General features: G+C 41.9%; 1 protein-coding gene across 2 annotated transcripts in view; it reads left to right on the forward strand.

The window, feature by feature from the left end:
- Positions 1 to 1,571: 1,571 nt before the first annotated feature.
- SH2D1A (SH2 domain containing 1A) overlaps positions 1,572 to 21,272 on the forward strand; it is a 684,773-nt gene continuing 665,072 nt past the window's right edge. Inside the window, exon 1 of one of the 2 annotated variants that reach the window (XM_085608137.1) lies at positions 1,572 to 1,887. In XM_085608137.1, the coding sequence (XP_085464263.1) occupies positions 1,751 to 1,887 (137 nt within the window). In that variant the 5' untranslated portion in view covers positions 1,572 to 1,750. The remainder of the gene's footprint in view (positions 1,888 to 21,272) is intronic. The other variant, XM_085608136.1, reaches the window with a different exon arrangement.

Consider the following 21,272-nt stretch of genomic DNA (forward strand, 5'->3'; position numbering starts at 1 on the left):
CGGCAGATCCGTAAGCAGAGAATCGGCCAGGGACCAGGGTTCAATTCCCGACGTGGCAGGGTCGTGGACCAGGGTCAAAACGGACTCGATAATTCTCGCCTCGGTACCTACTCTAACCAGGGACACACTCGGCAACTCTGGGCATTAGCTTGCCTCATCTCCACAACGGCCCCCCACATACGCTGGGGATGCCTGGTTTCACCTTGGAGATACCCTGGAGGGACCATCTCACAGGGATAGCCAGGACGGGTTCCCCAGCGGTCTACAGCGCCAGGACGCCTCAGGGCAGCAGTGCGCTTTACAAGACACATACATTTACATACATTTACATCCAGGACAGTCAGCTGGCTAGGAGGAGTGGCTACTTCATCTGCAATGAAATGGAGATATGTTAATGGTGATCTCTGTTAGATTCTGACATGAGTCATCAGGGTGACAATCCAGGGGCTCATTTACAAGCAATGTGTGCTGCCAGAAAGTCACTTTAACTGACGTTAAGGTCACGCACAGAGTTTAGCCCTATCTGCCAGGCCACGTAAAGACACCCTTGTGGCTTTTCATAGCCTTGTAGATATGGAGTGAGGCAACGCAGCGCAAGTCGCTGAGATTCCTCACACTATGATGGGGAGGCGTGCCAAAGGCGGATGTTCGCATATAAAACCCATGGCATTTAGCACATTCCCAGATTTGCAACAAGCTGTAAACCTGGAAACGCGTCAACAGCCTAAACCTCCCCATTGGTGAAATACTTTTATTTCTCCTCGTTGTTTGCTCTTTTTATGTGTGCTGCTGAATACAGCACACATAGAACGAGAACACCACTTCCATTGATTGTTTTTGTGTAGAAAGGTGTTCCTTCCTGCACAAAAAAAATCACCCCTACAACTCACCATGGCGGGAGGGTGCCTGCCTTGGCGCATGGCAGCCATTTGTGTGCTAGCGCAGGGGGAATGGTCAGGAATGCATTATATCTGATAGATACAGCGCATTTCTGCCATTTTCTTTTGCTATGGGGCAGCGCAGCAGGAAGGCAACATATTGTAAATGAGGGCCCAAGGGTTCAAGGTGACCACCTTCAGTTTATCAGTGATGTGTAGGACATCTGTTACACATGGGCATTGATGGCAACTTGTACTGTAGATGCCTTTCATTGCGCCATCCCGTATGCCTGGTTTGGCCGTTTATTATGAGAAATACAGGTGACAGAAGATTGCATGCTGCGCTGGAAGGGGCACAGTGCGTGCGTTATAGGCCTAGCCCTCCACCACCACACGCGGGTGTGCCCCTCTGTTAGCAACAACCTCTTGGAAACGCCATAGTGGGAAAGTGAACCATAAATCTTCGCTAACTGAATGCGTTAAACTAGCATGTGCCATATAAAGAAGTGGGCGAATTTTGCACACGGAATACCAATGTTTCACATATAGTTTCAGTGACTTCTGCAGTGAGTAATTTTCTCTCTTCGGAAGGCTATAGAAATCTCAATCTACTTAGTAGAAACTAACCGAAATGGGTTGGTGACGTAGGACGAAATAAACCCGTGAACTTTTGCAGAAGAGGCTTCGCTCTTCGAGACACGTCCCGCCTCTCATGTATCCTGTTTGTCGTAGGTGTTGCAGGGTGAGGCCAGAGAGTCGACCTGTGTCAACAGCTGGAAGAGTAGCCGGCTGCCTCCAGCGTCAGACCGCACAGGCCTCAGCTCCAGCGCGCCACCATTTCACTGCAGGCAGACACAGTGGCTCACCAAGGCATGCAGGCGCTGCCAGTTTATCACGGAAGCATCAGCCGGGAGACCGGGGAGAGGCTGTTAACAGACGTGGGGCTGGACGGCAGCTACTTGATACGAGACAGCGGGAGCGTGCCCGGGGTGTACTGCCTGTGCGTGCTGTGAGTATCCGCCCCGTGCGTCAGAACGGCACATAGGAACACTGTGTTTCTGGAGGACTATTTAAGAGATCATATATGTTTTCCCTAGTGCGAATACGATAGTTTAATAATATACATGTTTATCCTATTGATGAGCTGTGTGAATTTTGAATTCCGTGAAAGTGGTCACGCATATTAATTTTTTTCTGTTTTTACTATAGCGCACACATAGTCGAGTGAACTGCGTAGGGGCGCTTTACACGTTGCGAACACGGGAAGATTTACAAGCGCCTTGCGTCACTTTTCACATGTTAAATGTGACGCAAAAGTGGCGCAAGGGGCTTGTGAATCTGCCCCAATATTTTAGTCCACGAGCAGCAGACATGCTCAAAATAGATACGTAATGATTACATTGCATTACAAGGGTGTAGTAGTGTATTGCCCAAAATGTTCAGCAATTCGCCATCATAACCCTGATTTGTTGAGTTCAGTTGACCTATAAATGACTTTGAAGGCGCAGTACACATTTTCAGAGATAAGGGAAGGACACGTGGGGGTTAAGCGGGTGATGGGGATGCAGGTGGAAAGTCCTACGAGGTGGGAAGTATGGAAATGGCACCAGTGAGACAGACATTGGGTCATAAAAAAAACGACCGGGGTTCTTTTTTACAGGGTACGTGGACCAAGCATTCTTTACATAGATGAAATGATTTTGTGTGTGCCGGCCCGTCTCCAACACGCCACACTCTCCGGGGACCAACCATGCCCCCAGCAGCTCGACGGCTCGTGCTCCTGTGTGGATTCTTTGCCTTTAGAAGTTATATCTTTACCTTTACTTCCCAAATCATGACAAAAGAAGCTATTCCAAGTAGGTGGCGTACCATAACTGGTGCGGCAGGTGCATCGGCACCGGTGACATGTTGTAAGGGGCCCATAGTTACGGATGTCTTTTGATATCCATCCAGGGTACACGGGGAAGTTTGCTCACTGGCGTTAGGGCCCGTGCCACTTTGCTCTGTCACTGCTTCAGGCTACCCAGAATCTGAGAGCTGCAGTCTATCTTCAACTACATACTTAGAAAGAGGAAGGAAGAAGTATTCAGACGCCTAGCCTCTCTCGCTTCTGCCCTCCAAATCATATCGCGGTTGATAATCTTGCATTGGGAATTATGGGGTATATTATCAAGGACGGCGTTAAAATTATCGCCGGTTTAGGAGAATACCAATAGAAGCCCATGTTCACACCAGAACATGGACTTCTATTGGAACTCTCAAGGGCATATTATCAAGCTCATTATCGCCGCTTTAGCCATATTAACGCCGTCCTTGATAATATGCCCCTTAGTTTTAAACACGTCTTTTTCAAGCAACAACAGATGCCAACGGAGCTATTAAATGGCAACTTACGACATAGTTGCCTTGACTGTCGCGTGGCTGGCGAACGAGTCAATAGTGTGGAGCGTCTGAGAGGCTTTTATTTTAAATCGTGTATTCTTTAACTTGTATGGAAATTGCATGAACTCTGGTTTAACCGGGTGTCTGAACAGATGTCAGAAGTTGGAGATCACTAAAATGGCCGAGTGTCAATGGGCGCGTCACCAGAATGATGCTGTGCCCGAACAGGACGTCCTTATGGATACCTGTGCTATGAAATAATGCAAGATAAACTTAATGCTTATTATTGTCATAGTTATTTTCTTTAACACTATCTACCTTATCTTCACAGGTAGATATTTTAAAGTTACCTCCACTGTTTTTAAAACTTAGGAAAGTTGCCCTTCCATGTGTGGTCATTTTTTCATGTTTGGAAATTAGAGTAACCCCTGTAGTTTTCTCATTTTTAATGTATTCATGTGGTTTTATATTGTTTGTACAAGGCCCAATAGCAAAACCTTTTAAAAAAAATGGAGGCTTGGACCAAAAGCATGCTGGAAGGATGGGGGAGGGGAGCATAGAGTATTAAGGAGAAGAGGGGAGATGAGAACAAAGGAACAGAAAATGTTCCCTCGACCGCTCTGCAAATAAGGTCTGACATCAGCCTTGGAAAAATACTTCATCCCATCAAAACACTCTGAGACATAAATGCTCGTGGGCAGGACAAACACAAGAATCTTGAGAAAAGCCTTTTCATCAGGAGCAGGAAGGTGAGATAGACAGCATAGCCAGCCATTCACCAGCAAGGAGCCCTTTCTAAGCATATACAATGTAGACCAAACAATAGGCCTGCCTATCAGACAGTTACAGCTGACTGTAAACAAATCTAAAAAAGACTCATTAAAATACATTTTTCCTATAGTTTTATTAAGTGAATATGCATTGGATCCATCACACTAGTTAAAAAAACCTACAGCAAAGCCACTTTCCTTACAGGCCGGTAGTACTAGGAAAATGTCAATAACATATATTATCCTTTATTGTAGGTTGAGCTGGGGAAGGGTAGTAATAACTCAGGGCCTGATTACAACCCTGGATGTCCGTGAACCATGGTCGCTTTCTGGTGGTCCGACCGCCTGCATAGCTGACAGTCCAACCGCCGTATTATGAGCAGGGTATGGGGACTGCTTCAGGACTGTCACCTCTGCCACAATTCCTGCTACTGCGGTGGTGGTGGTCGAGGCAGAGGCGTACAATGGAGGTGGTCCCTGCTCCTGCACTTCTGACCACATTACGACCTGCCTTTCCGCCAACCTTTTCATGAGTCGGACAGCGACATGAAAAGGTCGGCAGAAAGGTAGGCAAAGGGCCACAAAAAGGACCCCAGGGCAAATAAGCTTATGTGGATTGAGGCCGGAACCAATATTGTGCCCCTCTATGCCAGCACAGTTGGTGCATGCACGGTTTGGCATGCACGCCTTGGTGCATGGAAACTGCGCCCGACTTGCAGGAGGTGAAGCAGTGCGGCCGGCTTTGGCTTCAGGCTCTCTCCTAGAGCCAAAGCATGCAGCTGCTGTGGTAGCGCCAACACGGTGGTGATCTCCTAATGTGGCGGTCACGATGCCGGTGGATTGGCGGTGTGTTCCTGACCGCTGCCGCAGCGAGCTGGCAGTATGACCGCCAGAGTCCTACTCAGGCCCTAATTAGCTTGTTTTTTAATTTATTGCCAGTTTTGCCATTTCCATATCCTATAAATCATATTTGATACAATTATCCAATTTATGGTGCTCAATGCACAGTTTTTGGAGTAACGTTTGTTAGCAACTTCAACTTTTGAAGTCATCCTGCAGAGAGTAGTCATGCATCAGACAGCCTGATAAAGGACTGATTCTTCCCCAGATCCACTGAACATTATGAAGGACATGAACCGAAAAAGAAACCTGTAGACCAGTCTGGCTTAGCTTCTCTCTGCCTCGCCACACAAATCTTCTATCTAAAACCTTTATTTTTCATCCTCCTATAATCCAATTTCCTCTCTCCTTATGTCTTTACACCTTATACACTCCTTTCTCTCTCAGGTGTTAATTTCTCCTTTCCTTCTTGCTATTTCTGTCCGCTTCTTTCCCCTGTCTTCCACCATTCTTCTTTCCCTTTCTCCATTGGCCCTCTCTTCTCCTTGCCTCTGTTTCTTTGCCCTTGTCTCTTCTCTATTCCGCTATTTCCACTTTTACCCTTTCCTGTCGTGCTCACATTCTCTCCTGCACTTGCTCATTTCACGTGTCGCTCTTCCTTATACTACAGATTATTCCCTATATGTTATTCTGTCCTTCCCTCCTCTTTCTGTCTTTGTCTTCCTTCAGACCATCTTGATCTCCCACTACCCCCTTCTTTATTTTCAGTATCATCAAAACTGATTTTATACTTTTTATCTCTCCTGTCCCATATTATTTTCACCCCATGGCCCTCTCCTGCCACCCAACCTTCAATAGTCCTTCTTTCTCAGAGAATGACTGGCCTATAGAACCCATAGCGGGGAAGGCGTGCCAGGCCTGTTAATGAAATGCGAGACAGAATAATTTATATTTTTTAACCTTTCCCAAGGCTTGACTTGTAAAGGATTCTGCACTAGTAGAGCCAAACTTTCAGTGACAGGCCGGAAGGGATCATCTGTGGGTGGTGAGACGGAGGAGATGTGATGTGGTTCTAATTCCAGCCTGTCCTATACCTGCAGCTGTACAATGTGTTCACTGAAGGCCCCGGCAGTTTTCCCAAGTGACCCACAAAAATCATCGCTTAGATTATGCCTGACAAGCATTAACCGATCAAAGGGCTTTATGGCTGCACTGCAGAACACATCACTGTGGCAAATGAAAGCCCATCCCCAACAATGAGTGCCGGTGTTCCCCACCCGCAACCCCCAGCTCAAACTAACCACTGAAGCCCCATGTGGAAAACCGATGCAGGCAGTGTCTCTGTCGGATTCTGATTTATGTTGTGTAGGGTAAAGAGGTCACTAATGGTGAAAAAAGTGTGGGTGTTTTTTTAGGTGTTGTAAAACCACATTTGCACTTTGTTCACCAGCTCTAACTGAAAACTCAGAATCAGGTGGTAAAATCACCCTGGGCAAAAACTGCCAGGTGCAGGAATATATTTCCCCAGGAAGTTTTACCTTATGGTATTCCTGTGACACTCAGAATACAGGCAAGAGTAAATTAACAAATATAAGCGCATTTCATAGGTGCACTACCCCTACATCTCTGGACCTCCCCATCTTTTCCAGAGTTCAAAAAGTCATTGAAGTTCTAGCCCTTTGGCTGAACCGCCGGACCCTGCCACCAGCTCCTGGATACCCTCACGGGTGACAAGTGCACTATACAAATTGACTGATTGATTGATTTATTACAAGTTTAGATTAGACTGGGAGTGAACTGACATATTCCATCAATGAGACACGGTGAACATGCAGTATTGAATCTAGTATTTGCAAGAGAGGCAATAAATGTGAAATAGTCCCTTTGTGGGAGGCAATGACAGGGTAGGTGTGTAGGGTGCAGAGTTATTAACGTTTTGCATCAGCACTCAATGGGAAAATTCAACACAAATTCTAGCTGTGATATACCATACATAAGAAAAGCTTGTGGCTGCAATGCACAATTGTGCTGCACAATCGCCTATGCAAACCTTGGTAAATATATTCCTAGATTTAAAGATCAGCCTGATAGAGAACATGTAGAAGTTAATTTGAAGTAACTATTTAAAGTTACTTGAACCAAAATAACCTAATTACTAGTGCCCCAGATGCGATTGTAGCAATTTCCGGACCCAGAAAATACTGACCTTGGAGTGTGTGGTATTTAATGTTTCCAGAGTCATCTCCCAGAAATTGACCATAACAAGTGGAATTCAGTGCATACCACACCACATTTTACATGTCACAGTACTTTCAGGAGAATTTTCCCTCTGTTAATTTCGGCTGGCTTAAATTTTCGAAACTGACATGAGGGAAATTGTTGGGGTTGCCATATTTATCATATGCAGCTATCTGTAGTTATTAACACATGCAGTTACAGTTATCACATGCAGTTATCACCCCATTTGCATTACCCTGGAGGGCTTGGAATTGTGATCCTTCTTTGTAGGGTTCAGAGTTTTTCACAATTCCTGCACTGGTGTCAATGTTTTAAATATCTGTTAAAATCAGAAATGGATAGTGGGTGCAGTTCGAAATATTGGGTTTACAGCCAGAGAACCAATAATTCAAGATGTATTATTTTTCTAAGACTATTACGTTTTAATTGTTCTCACTCCTTGTTGAAATCTCTCAGATGTACCTGTGTGATGACCCATCCTGTCCATACCTAAGCCTCCTTTGTCCCACTGTCTGAAAGCAATAAACAAACCCCAACAGCAGAGCCATTCATAGTCATCTGACCTAGGATATTTTCTAAAAGGCGCAGTTTGTTGGGACAAGAAAATGGCAACTTTATAAAAGTGGCAATTTCAGGATTGTAACTTAAAATCCGACTTCAATATTAAAGAGGTTTTAAAATCACAATTCATTTGATTGTAAACAGTATATCTCTATCAGCTCCCAATTTGAAGTTAGATCTTATTACATTTAATAAGATAACCCTGTGTCAGTCAATGGGAGAGATTGTCCTTGCAACAGTGAAAAATGTTTTTAGGAGTTTTTTACTGTCAGGACACTGCAAGGACATGTAATAAATAAAAGTACATGTCCTACTTTTTAAATACCATGTCTATGATCTTTTAGGGCTTACCCTAGGTGTGACCGAATAAGTATTAACAAGGAAGGTTAAAGGCTTACTTTGCCAGGTCGAAATGGCAGTTTAAAACTGCACTACAGGCTGCTTTAGAGAATGGCACCCAAGGAGTGCTGCTGCCCTCTAGTAGCATTTAATTTACATGTCCTGGGTACATTTAGTACCATTTACTAGGACTTACAAGTAAGTTAAACGTTTCAATTTAGTGTAGTTCAATTTGACCATGTTTGAAGGAGAGAGCCCAAGTAGGCACAGATTATTAGGGGTAAAATTCACAGAATGCTTTGACTAACGAAAATGAGTGCAGCAAGAACCAGGGAGTGAGGGCATAATGTTTGGGGCAACACCATACCAAGGATATCAAGTCTTACAGTCAGCATATAATATGTATATGCCAATGATGGTATAAGAAGTGCTCAAGAAATGAAAATGGGATGTTTGAAAAAAATGCATCAATTCATTCTTACTGGGAATAAAACAAATGAGACCAAAAGTGTGTTATAGTACACTAGAATCAGGATTAAAAGGTCAAGGGGATTTATAAAACTTTGAATGAAAATAATGAAAAAAATGTGATAAACATGATAATCAGTTACACAGCAAAGTTCAATGCTGAGAAAAAAAGTTTTATTTATACATTATAGTTTAATTTTTTGCTCATTTTTTTTCTGTTGTGAATGATAATTGAACAAGGTTTCGTGTATATTTTCTGTTTAAACCTTTACCACAGTACTAATTTGAATTACTGCAGATATTTTAATGTAAGATAGACTATTTTGTGTGGATGTATAAAACTTCTAAGCTATCATGATGTAAATTGTCACCCTGATGTATCGATTGGTTGGAGGGTGTGGTGCTGATCACTAGAATTGACCAGGTACTTTGTCAGGAAGGGACGGTACTAGTTGGGCTCTAGTGGTTTAATATTTCCCCTCCCAGCCCTAGTGCATCATATTCATTTTTCCTGCTCAGGTTTAATGTCTACCCACTAACCTTTAGTTAATTGTTGATTTCCTTCCCCTTTGTTCCCTCCCTCTTGTTTTACACCCTTGATGTCTTTGGGCCTTATTATGATTTTTGCGGTGTGGGAGCAGGGATGCCACGTTGCCATCCCACTCCCACACCGCCAAAGCTAAAACAGACAGCCTGACAGATTATGACTTTTTAAGAGGCTGGCGGACAGTTCTTTGGCGTTCTCATGGCAGTGCCTTTGAAATAGACACCGCCGTTGGAATGTCAAAGCATGTTCCTGCACTAACTGAAAGGCACAAGGCTGTGCACTTCATTCCATTCAGGAATATGGGGGTGCATGCAGACAGGGGCACACCATGTGCCCCCCCTGCATTCACCTCATCACGCAGAGGCCCCAGGGGGCCCTGTAAGGCCCTATATGTTTCCTCACTGCCACAATTTTTACTGCAGTTGTACCGCCATTAAAAGTGTGGCAGTGACGAAACTCATAATATGCTTGGCCTCAAGACTGCTGCACCGCCCTCAGGAATCTCTGATCCCTGGGGGTTGCGGTGATCCCAGGGCGGCCAGACAGCCTAGGTCATTATAGGATGGTCGGAACTGCGAGTCTGGCGGTCCGTGAATCACCAGACTTGTAATAAGCTCCTTTGCTTTTATCCTCACCGGCTTTACATATTGTTGATATATCTCTGTCCAGCTCTGCTGCCATTGTTTTTTGCATGTCTTCAATCACTAGCAGATCATTAGTTACCACATTGCTGATAGTTCTCACTCCTATGTTGGCTGTAATGGATGTATCCTTTATTTCTGTTGCATTGGACATTTACATGTCAGCTGATGTAACCCATTATTTATCAAGTATCTTATTGCCATAACCCTCATTAAATTGCGTTTAAAAACAATGATGTAAATTTTCACGTACTTGGGAAACTAATTCCCCAAACTATTTTGCTACCACCGTTGTGCCACAGGGAATGAAAAATTTCAGGACTTTACAGTACATGCATATGTAATAGTAACAGTTTGCATAATCATGTCAAATATACTTGTGGTTGCTCAATCAAAATAGTGTGGCTGCAAGGCTATGTGCCAGCAGTCTATGTAACACTGTGAGCACACAAGTGAAAGGATTATGGGCAACTATCTCAATCATTTTAAAGAAGTCAAGATATTATGGAATATGTAGACAAAGGTAACACACATATTCGTTGGCAGAATATTTATATTACGATCACACAATCTAAAAAAGGAGTTCTCCCTTCCAAATGACAGTTATATCAATGAAGGTTGATTATAAAGAAAAGTCTCTTAGTCTTTATCTTCAGCACTGAAATTCTAAAGCAACTTATCTTTTAATAGGTATATGTGTTCTTTTGCACTGAGTACATTTGTGTATAGGTGCTCTTATTGCAAATTTTTCATGATTGTTCATTTGAATGTCTGTCAATGTTAGACTGGTTGAGCAGGAGATTCTACTGTCTTTCAGCAATGCTACACGTTCCTTAATGGTGGGTTTGAAACAAATTCCTTTATTTGATAATTTTGCTTTCTACCAAGATTTCAAGTCTAGTCCAACTACTGGTGTAGGAATATGCAAACATATTTCTTTACAATCATTAAATAATGTAAAGGTATAACTCCTGACATTTTTCAGGTAATTTAATGGTTTATAGATTTGGCTCTGAGTTGCTTCCCCTACCCAATGTCCCTTTTAAAAGAATTTTTTTCTGGGATTAATACCAGACAAAAGTTGGTCTAGAACATTGCTTTGTACTACTTATCACTTCAAAGTTTTGTAAATAAAAATTAGAGGGGCAGTTTGTATTTATCAAGTGATAGGAGCAGGTGACATTCTCCCATCATTTTATTTTACTATTTAACAACCCATTTGTTGCTTGATCAAAAGATAGTATCTTAACCAAACTGGTATGCTATGTTGCCAGACCTCCTAAGTTTGCAGGGAACTAGTGTTCTCCAGATGAAAAGTATTCAAGGTTTTTGTACCAATGCAAATTCTATGACATGAGTTATCAGATTTTTGGAATTTGATTTGTTATTCGTGTCTGCAATAGCTGAGGAGGTGGTGGTGTTAAGCATGCTTAATGATATATCTGACCTTGATCTTTACGGTTACTCAACTTGATCCCTGCTTGTGTTGTGTTTTTGGTCACAACTAATGATCATCACCTATTTATGAATCATTCAAAGAATACCAGGCCTCTGCAGATACATAAATGGAGGATGACATTACATGAAAACTATTTAACTGAGGATGTGATTCATGAATTGCAATAAAACATAGGCATAATGACCTAACATGCCACCATTAATTCTGTTTGGAATACGATTTGGCTACTGTTTATATTTTTGCACCTTACTATAGTCTGCTAACTTAATACGTTTTAAAAGCATAGCTAATTCAGGAGTGAGGGAGAAAGATAACGAGACTGGACCTTAGACAGACTAGACTAGTCAAGATCAGCAATTTGTAACCTTTTGACCTCTGTGGACCCCCACTGAATTGGCACTGATCACATATATTGCTTCTATTCAATGTGTGGTGATTCTTATTCTTTTTTAATAGCTACTGACTTAATCTTAATGCATTTTAAGGGGACATTGGAAATTATTTTTTTTATTATTGTAATCATTGGTTAATATAATAAACTTCTATACTACCTAACGTACCTATTGACTACAGGTTAAGAACCACTGGTTTAGATTGTTTTGTAGTAGATAAGGGATTATGGGAAGTGATAAGAGGACACTGCCTCAAACAATTACAATATTATTCCCTAACCCTGATGAAGCTTCATGTTTAGGGGTAATTGATTGCAAATTAATGGTAGACCCAAACAACAAAGGGTTATTCGAAATTCACCAAATATTTTTTTTTTGTTGCTTCAGTACAGACTCTCTAGAGAAATTGTGTGAGATACACTCAAAGGCCAATCTAAGAACACATAATGACATTTTCAAATATTAAAAGCAAATTTCATACCAAGAGAGCAAACCAGATTTCAAATTGAGAAAAGCATGATGCACCATGTATTTGGAGTGTGGTTTTTCACAAGGAGGTCTGCTTTATATTATTTCTTTGTTTACATCTGGACAGCAGTTTACATGAAGTCTCCAGCTCAAACGTACGGTTCTTTATAAAGCGTTTCCAGCCAATAAACAGTGCACATGTTCAGCTAGACGTGCAGGGCACATAAACAGATACAATTCGGACTTAAACTGCTATGAAGATGCATTTTTGTCCTTTCCACTGCTATTTTCCCTCATTCTGACTCAGAAGCCAGTTGCCCTGCAAAAGAGAGGCTGCTTTCCTTCCTGCACTAAAGAACACCTCTGAATATTGTTTTATATGCAGACCATCTGGTCGTGATTTATCATTCTTTGATCAGTCTCCAGCGCCAGAGTTTTCATTTATCTTGCTGCTGTGAAATAACCTCATCATTAACATGAAAATAATACATTTGGGGGATTCTATAAGGGCACCCATGAATGAGTCCCTTTGGCAGTCCCTTTCTATCAATGCCTGAGAATGGCATTTGCTCTCACACAGATTGCCATGGCGGAAGTTCTCCTAGAGCTCGTCCAGCATTCCCTAAAAGAGAAGCAGAGCTCCTGATGGTAAAATATTATCCAAATATGTTGCAGAATGCTGAAGTAGCAGAGGGTCATACACAATGGTCGGTCAGCATTTTAGGGAAATGTTGACCCTTTTTTACTAAGGCCTGATTAAGATCTTAGTGGAAAGGTTTACTCTATCACAAATGTGATGGGTATCCTGTCTGCCAAATTACAATTCCATTATATCCTGTGGAACTTGTAATATGGCGGACGTAATATCCATCACATTTGTGATGGAGTATCCCATTCGCCAAGATCATATTCAGGCCCCAAATCTTCAGAACTGTACACACACTGCTTCGAATTGGTAAGTAAATGAATGCCACCTTTTGCATTGCGTTGCTCACACACCTAGGTAACACTTTAGTCAATGTGAATCTTAAAACTTGTTTATTGGCACATGACATCTATCCAAGAAATGTGATACCCAGCCAATGAACATTTTAATCTTAATAAAAAAATATATTTAAAGGGTTACCAGCTAAGCACTTGTTTGAGGATCCCTGTTTGTACTGCAGGGCAAATAAATCTCTTACTATGCTTTATGAATGTCTGGTTAGTTAGCGCCTGATTACAATTTTGGCGGTTGGACCACTGAAAGCCCATCATTGGCAGTCCGATTGCCGACAGCCCTTCTGTCCGACCACTGTATTACTATATTGGTGGTAGGACCCACAGCTGTCAGACACAACACCACGCCATCCATCAGGAGCATAGACCCCAATGGTGCGGCAGTCAGTGGAGTGTCCCAAAATTGCAGCAATGTCAAGGTAGGCACGGCCATTGGGATTACGATATCCTTTTCCAAAAGCATTTTCATGGCGGGAACCCTGCCATGAAGAGGTTGTCGGAAAGGGCTTGGGGGGCTTCAAACAGGGGCCCCAGTCATCGTAGGCCAAGCAAAAGTGTTCGTGGGGGCACATGTAGAGCTCCCTTTCTGTTGCACTTACCTCCGTACACAGTGTGCCATGCACGGCATGGTGCATGACACACAGTGCAATGACTTGCAAGGAGGTGCTGCACAGCAGCAGTTTGTGCTGCGGCCCTTTTTCATGGCCACGGCATGCCCCCGCTGTTGTAGCACTGACCTCCGACCACCAACCCGGCTGGTTGATCATAATATGGTGGTCGGACCTCTGCATGCTTGTCAGGCAGTCTCCCAGTTGCCGCAGTGGCTGTCAGTGGTCCGACTGCCGACATCCTAATCACGCCCTTAATGTTTACCCCACACCTTATCATGCACTGCCTCCCCCTCAAAATGAAGCTGGGCCACAAATTATCAGTCATGCAGCGCAGCACAGTACACCGCTGCTTGAAAACAAGCAGTGCTGTTTGAAAGGAAACAGTGCCTCATAAAAAGAAGCAGTGCTGCATTGTGCAAGTTTGATCAAAATATGTAATTATCATGCTTGCATTAAAAACCTCTCTTTACCACGATACTGGCATGTGCCATATAAGAGAATTTAAAATTGAGGAGAACAATCCAATTATAAGTCATGTACAATGTGTAATTTTGCAGCAATTGCGTAGCATACTTGTAGGAAATTCACATGATATTCTGCTTGCCACTTCTTTGCACCAGCTTTGATTTGGAGTTAGCATTGGAAATTACCATGCTTTGCATAACATTCCCCAGATTTTTGCCTTCTTGTACTGAACCAATCTTGCTGGCCATAAGGATTGAATCCAGGACTACCAGAGTGACTCAATGGGTGAGTAGGCTGACCTCCACATCTGAGCTAAATCGATACAACAAGCTCCAGAGACACCCTTGCAACTGTCCCTTTGACCTACTGCAACTGGACCTGCCTGGTCTTGGAATTGAAAAGAAGAAAGGAATTGGACATGTCGGAGCCCTGGTGCACTCTACTGAAGTGAGTTTCTGTTTCCCAAGAGGTGCCTCTCCAGGTCCTGGACCCTTTACTGGCATCATTTGGGCTCCTCCAGGGAAATCTGTCAGTTTTGCACTCTGTGTCGGACTTTGAGAAGGTAACTTTTTGAGCGTGCCTAACCTGGCCCCTGTATCTGGCACACATTCCATCATGGTCCACCTGAACTTGTGACTTGAGTCTAGCATGACCAGATACCCACAGTAAGCGCTTTCTGCTTCATGGTGATATTTTTACTAAAACCTTTAAAATTGCAAATCTCTGGCTCTACTATTTGGATTTTTTGTCATTTTGGTCTCATTTTTTTTTTTAAAAGCCATAACATTTTTCTAAATTGGTAAATTTAAAAAAATAATTGTGTTTCTACTTCATTACTATTTGTTTGCTACATACATACTTTATACTTTGCCTCTAAGTTAATGCTGACTGTTTTTGTGCTAAGCTACCTGAGGATTCAGTAAATGTTAATATAAAGGCTTTTATGGTTCAGTCTGACAAGGATTGCGCTTATTGCTTGAGTGGGTTTTCTACCCCCTCTACCAATAGCCTAGTATCTTACACACACCCTATGTCACAATTGGGACACAATATATGTGACCAAACCTACAGAGAGTTAGAATATGAAGAGTGGCTGTATTTGTATTTCAATCAGGTTACATTTAGGATGTATGAAGAAGGTGATAAATATAACAAAGAGGCATATAATTGTCTGAATAGCATGTGGGACAGGGTTCATCATATTAAAAGAATGAAAGAAAATCATGACCTAAAAATGAAGAAGAATTGTTGGACACTTCTCAATTGACAAAAACAAGACATTTATCACAGTAGGTTTTAGCTGGAATATCTATAGATAAGCACGAAGTTACTTACCCACTCTAACATACAAAAGACTTTTACGTTATTCATGTCATGCTATAAGACAGTAGTATCACAGAAGGTCAAGTGGGTTGCATGATATATTTATGCCATCTTAGCATTCACAGATTGCTGTGGATATTTAAAAACACATTGGACTTTCCAATTGCTGTAGCTCTGGGAAGAAAGGTAAACCAACCTGATCTAATAATTTGTAGCTGAGATATAAATTAAAGACTTATGTTATATGCTAATGTAGTATCAGGAGTTACATCACATAAAGAAGTAGGTGTATGTGGTAATATGGTGGAGTATATTTGCTAGGAAATGGCGCAGCGTGGCTCTGTGAGCAATTTAGCTGTACTGCGCACACACAGGGGTGCGCCATATTTACAAGAATACAATGCACCCCTGTGTTTTCACTTGCGCTGGCATTATAAAAAGCTGCCTAGTGCCAACACAGATACCCTTGCCCCATGGTGCAAGAGTGCCTGTGTTGCAGGGATGATTGTTAATATGCAATAAGGGTCACCTTCCTGTACATAAACAATCTTTAAAGGTGTTTTGCTCTTTCTATGTGTGCTGCAGAATGCTGTACACATAAAAAGAGCAAAAATAAGGAGAAATAAAAGTATTTCTCCCCTTTGCTCCAATCTAGTGCCTGCTATTCAGTGGCGATAGTTTCTGGCACTGCCTCAGATTTACAGATAATTAGAAATCCGTCAAAAAACATACAAAAGCAATAGTTGTCACGGTGGAATTCCGACAGCAACACCCAGTGCACTCCCATTCTACATCTGTCAAAAGCATCAAAATGGGTGTTGCGGTGGAATGCCCACAAAAACACCCATTGCACGCCACTTTCATGCAGATACCTGTGTGAAAGGGGACGATATTTACAAAGCAGCGTTAAGCCACGCAAAGTGGCTTAACGCTGCCGCTATGTAAATATAGAGCAGGGCATTGCGGCACTGGAATGTCAGAAAAAGTGACATTCTGGTGGCGCAATGCCTTTGTATATATGCCCGATGTTCGCTAAGAGAAGCAAAAAATTGATGGGTAGAAGGTTTGAAATAATCTCAGACAGGGAACAACCATTTGGAAATCAACCTTGATGCTGCTCCAATATGACAAGTCTAGCTTGAAATGTAAGACCAAACCCCTTGACATGTGATCACAAGCATCTTCTGACTTGTTTCAGACTTGTTGAGCCTCATCAATGAAATGCCGCTTCAGCCCTATGTCACAGTGAGCTACGGGACCCACCTTTGTGCATAGGCATTGCTCTTGGACCATCATTCTTAGAGAAAGGCCCTGTACTTTAAACAGCCTTGTGTCAGCTGTGCTGTACCATCTTGGCATCATTGGAAAAATATTGTTGGATCCAAATATTGTGTAAAAAATATTGTAATGCCAAGAACATTATTAGACATAATATTGCAATAGAGAATATCCCTTTTTAGGTGTTTACTATTGTTTTTTTTATTATGGTTGTATACAATAATTTTTTCATTATTTTGCTATGTATTATTTCTTTTTGTGTTGTAAAGTATTATTATTTTATTGTTAATTATGTGTGATATTTTGATTCAAGCTAAATATTTTTGTTTTGTTAATATTGTAGTTTACTTTATTTATTGGCAGGTTATAGGGTTTGTAGGAGAGTAGGGTGGGGAGTGTTATATATTATATATTTTACATTTGTTTAATAACAAGTTTGATAATTTTTTACATTTTAATATGTTAATTTGGATGTTATGTAAATTATTGTATTGGAAAATTATTGTTCCTGTTAATTTGTTGCTTTCAATAATAATTATTTATATTATGTAAATGTGTTAATTGTTTTAATTCATGTTTTATATTCAATACATGTATTATGTTTTAGTATTTTATATAATAATTGATTTTTTCCACTGTTATTTAAAAACTTTTGTTCAGTGCATTTTTTGTTATAGTAGTAGCATGCAAAGTGCTTTAAATATATGTATAGTTAAATGTTTTTGATGGGTGAAAATAAATTTATATTTTATCAATAATCATAATTGTTGTTGTTGTTGTGTAATCACATTTTGTATTTATTTATATGAATTATCATATACTTTTTTAAATAGTTTTTATTTTAAATACATTTTTAATTTAGGATTGGAAATAGTAAAGCTGAACTGTTGCTCAGGGTGGAGTGAGAATAGTAAATCTAGCCACTTAAAAATCCAATAATTTCCATACTTTTGCTTATGTTGGAGTGGGAATAATAAATCTGACTCTTCCAAAATCCAACACTTTAGTTACTGTTGCTTAAGTTGGAGAGGAATTGGTAAATATGGACCTACCAAAGTCCACCACTGCCCCTGCTGCTGCTTATGTTGAAATGAGAATAGTAAATCTAATTTCTTGCATAATACACCACTTTTCCACTGTTGCATAGCTTGCACGGGTCAGATTTACCATTGCCACTATAAAGTCAAATACCTCCCATCCTCTTGCTTAAGCTGGGGTGAGAATAGTAAAATCCCCCATTCTCCTGCAAAGTCCCACACTTTCTGTACTGTTGCTTAGGTTGGAGTCTGAATATTTAATTTGAACCCTGCAAAGTCTTACATATTTTGTAAAGCTTTTTAGATTGTAGTAATGATATTATTTTTTATTTATATTTTTTATTTTGTTCGATTAGAATGTTAATACTCTGGTTGTTTATGTCAGGCTCTCCGGGTCCGAATCCTCTGGGCTGTGTCGATGCTGTATGGGGGCCCACCTCTGAATCGACCCAAGTCTGGCCGTGTAAACATACGCAGACTTTTGGGGCAATTGAGCGGGGGAAGGAAAGGGTGGGGACTGCGGGGAGGGAGAACTGTGTGTGAGAAACAAGAAACACTATGAGAATTTGCATTCACCCTTTACTCCCTCGCTCGCTTATCTAACCCCCTCAATCCACCCACTTCTTACCTGTAAAGAAAAAAAAGAATAATGTTCCATCACTCTTCAGAAGAGAGGGAATGAAGACGTCTCTCAAGTGCTCTAGGGGTAGCTTGGCCTTGTGTGTTTATCCGTCTGATTCCGTTCACCTAACTCTCACTCCTGGGTGGATACCAAAAGAGAAACAAACACACACACAACAGCAAAGGAAAGCGAGGAGAACACTGAACTTTAACACTGTAGCCGAGTTACAGGTCAGGTATGATCATGTCTTTTGCATAGTACTGGAACCGATAAATGTCACGTTCCACTTCTATATGTTTTGTACCTCAATTCCTAAGAAGCCTGGTGATCCCAGGTACACCAGCACTGAACCGTAATCAGCTAATGCAAGATCAAGAAAATGTCACACGAACGAAATGCCTACTCGGCTTATTCTCAATTTCTATAGTAATCAATTTGCGTTCACTGCCTTTGGATGCCAGGAATGTTATGGCCACACTCAGCCATCCATTCAGCGTTTGCTCACCATACAATTCGCGGGCACGTATTCACCCCGCATGAAACCTAGCACGGTTTATCAAACGGGGTTAAAGGCTGGCCAAGCGCCACTACGTGCGCGTACTCTCCCCTGCATGGTGAATCAATCACCTCCAACAGGGGAGCCACTGGAAACCGGGAAATGAAGTCCCGCAATTTCCTCAGTATGCGGTCAAAAGGTGTGTCCTTTGACACTCTTACCGCCAACAGAGCTGAAGAGCGAAGCGTCCTGCTTCCTCGAGGGCGAAGGTCGAATAATGGGCAGCGCGGTCCGGAACGCAGGGCCTTTATTTCCTGCTTCCGGTCCCGCCGCCGTCATACGCGCAACGTGTTTCGCGTTGCCAAATGGGAGTTGTAGTTTCTGTCACGTCCGCGTCGCGTCGGCTCCAGACACAGCAGTGAGCGCGAGCGCCAGACGCAAAATCCTGACAGTTTAATTTTTTGTTACTTTAGTGGGTTGTAAATATTTTCACTCGTATTAGAGTTGTATTTATTTATTATCTGTTTGTATGATATCATTTATATTATATTTTATTTGAATTTTATTTTTTTCATTTTGTGAGATGTAAATTTTAAACTTAATTTTACTGTTGATTTTATTTTTTATTTTTTATTGTATTGTATACATATTTTTTTTAAGTTTAAGTAACATTATTTGGCAGAATTTTTTGTATTGTATAGTTGCATTTTCATAATGTTTTAATATTTAGGGGCCTATTACGACACCGTCTTGGAACTGGGATTGAGCGACCACCAGTTGGTGGTCTCAACCTCCTGATTAGGATTCGACTGAACACTGTTCGGTCGCGTTCCGACATTTCCCTATGGGAGCATATATTATGGCCATAAACCGGCTGTAGTAAATGGTCCCATGGGCAAATGGGGGGTGATGTTAATCTCTGCACCCCGTGGCAGGCACCTTTACGGGATGGAGGGATTAACCTCAGCCCCCAGCAGGGAGCCGCACACACAAGCTCTGCTAGGGGCCCCCAAACATGCTTTCGGATAGGGTTTCCATACCAGAAAAGTCGGCATGGAAACCCTTCCGGAAACCGTGTAGCATAATCCCAATGGTGGAAAGACCGCCCTTTGGGATTACGTGCTGGCCTCCAACTGGCCAACGGACCTCTTGAGCCCGTCGGAAGCTAGCTAGAATGACTGGCCGGTTTAGTTTCCGACTGCCACATTGTAGTGTTGTGGTAAATATTTCATTACCGGTACTATTTTTTATGCGGTAAAATCTAGTAAGAATAACTCAGTAAATATAAGAGGCAGAATCCGTGGTATTAGAGGTTCTAAAAGGCTTTATTCCTTTACAAAGGAAATACAATTCGAATTGCAGGCTTCAAATTCCATCACCACGAAAGTTCAGGAAGGAAGGCAATACATTATTGACAGGTAATCACTTTTATAAGAAATGCATTATAGTGAAACAGATGCAGGAGGCGTAACAGTTGATAAGAGAGATAAAATATGCATACGTAACCAAAAAGGCGGACATATAGGCGTAACTTAGAAAACGTCATTATACATGATGTCACAAGTGGGTGGATCCATAAGAGAATCCTGTAATATCAGCAGAAATATTTGGCAGAGATGCGTGCGCAGCCGCATGACGTGTGACTAACGTGCAACTAGAGGGTGAAGGGGACTTGACATTTAGCTCTACATGTGGAGACAGAAGTCTGAGGGGTCATGTCAACCTAATCCCAAATCATATCTAATATCTTATGTTTAAAGAACTGTATTATCCAAAAGGAAAGGTCTCTCGGACGGAATCTATTCTATACTGACCGTTAGTGCGTGTACGAGCGTCTAAGTGTCTACATGAGATGCGAGGGGGCAGGAATCTTCCATGGTAACAGGGCTATGAATTACTTGCACGAGGACAGTGAGGCCTGGCCTCTTGCACGGTAGCTGGAGGAATGTTTACCTAAACTACTAGACAGGAATGCGTCAGATGAGGAGCGGAGCAGATAATCTTGAAGGTGAAATACAGTTTTTGGTAGGCAACAGGCTGGATCAGGCACCGTTAGCCGCGCAGGGAGTAGGACAAAGTTCATGGATACAGATGCAGGCTCGGGCTGGATCTTTCAGAGGCAGAAAGCAGGAAAGGCTTGATGGCAGAATTCAGGGCCTACTCGCCTGAATCTGTAAAATGTGGAAAGTGAACCGCATAAAGTCGGTGGCCTTTCATACTTAGGAATGGAATATCTGACCCATTCATGGTGGATCTGAAAGAGGACATGTTGACGGTGGACGCACATGTATTTGCGTCTTCAAAACTGGAACTGGAGGGAACATACATGTACTTATAGCATGCACATGGAGCCGTTGGGGTCTACAATAGGGGACATAACTGATCACAAAATTCATATTTCCTCATTCCCTCCTTGTCCCCTACGGACCCTCAGGAGATATCGATCTTCATCAATCCA

The sequence above is a fragment of the Triturus cristatus genome, chromosome 5_2 (genome assembly GCF_964204655.1).
Source record: "Triturus cristatus chromosome 5_2, aTriCri1.1, whole genome shotgun sequence".
In the NCBI taxonomy this organism is placed as follows: Eukaryota; Metazoa; Chordata; class Amphibia; order Caudata; family Salamandridae; genus Triturus; species Triturus cristatus.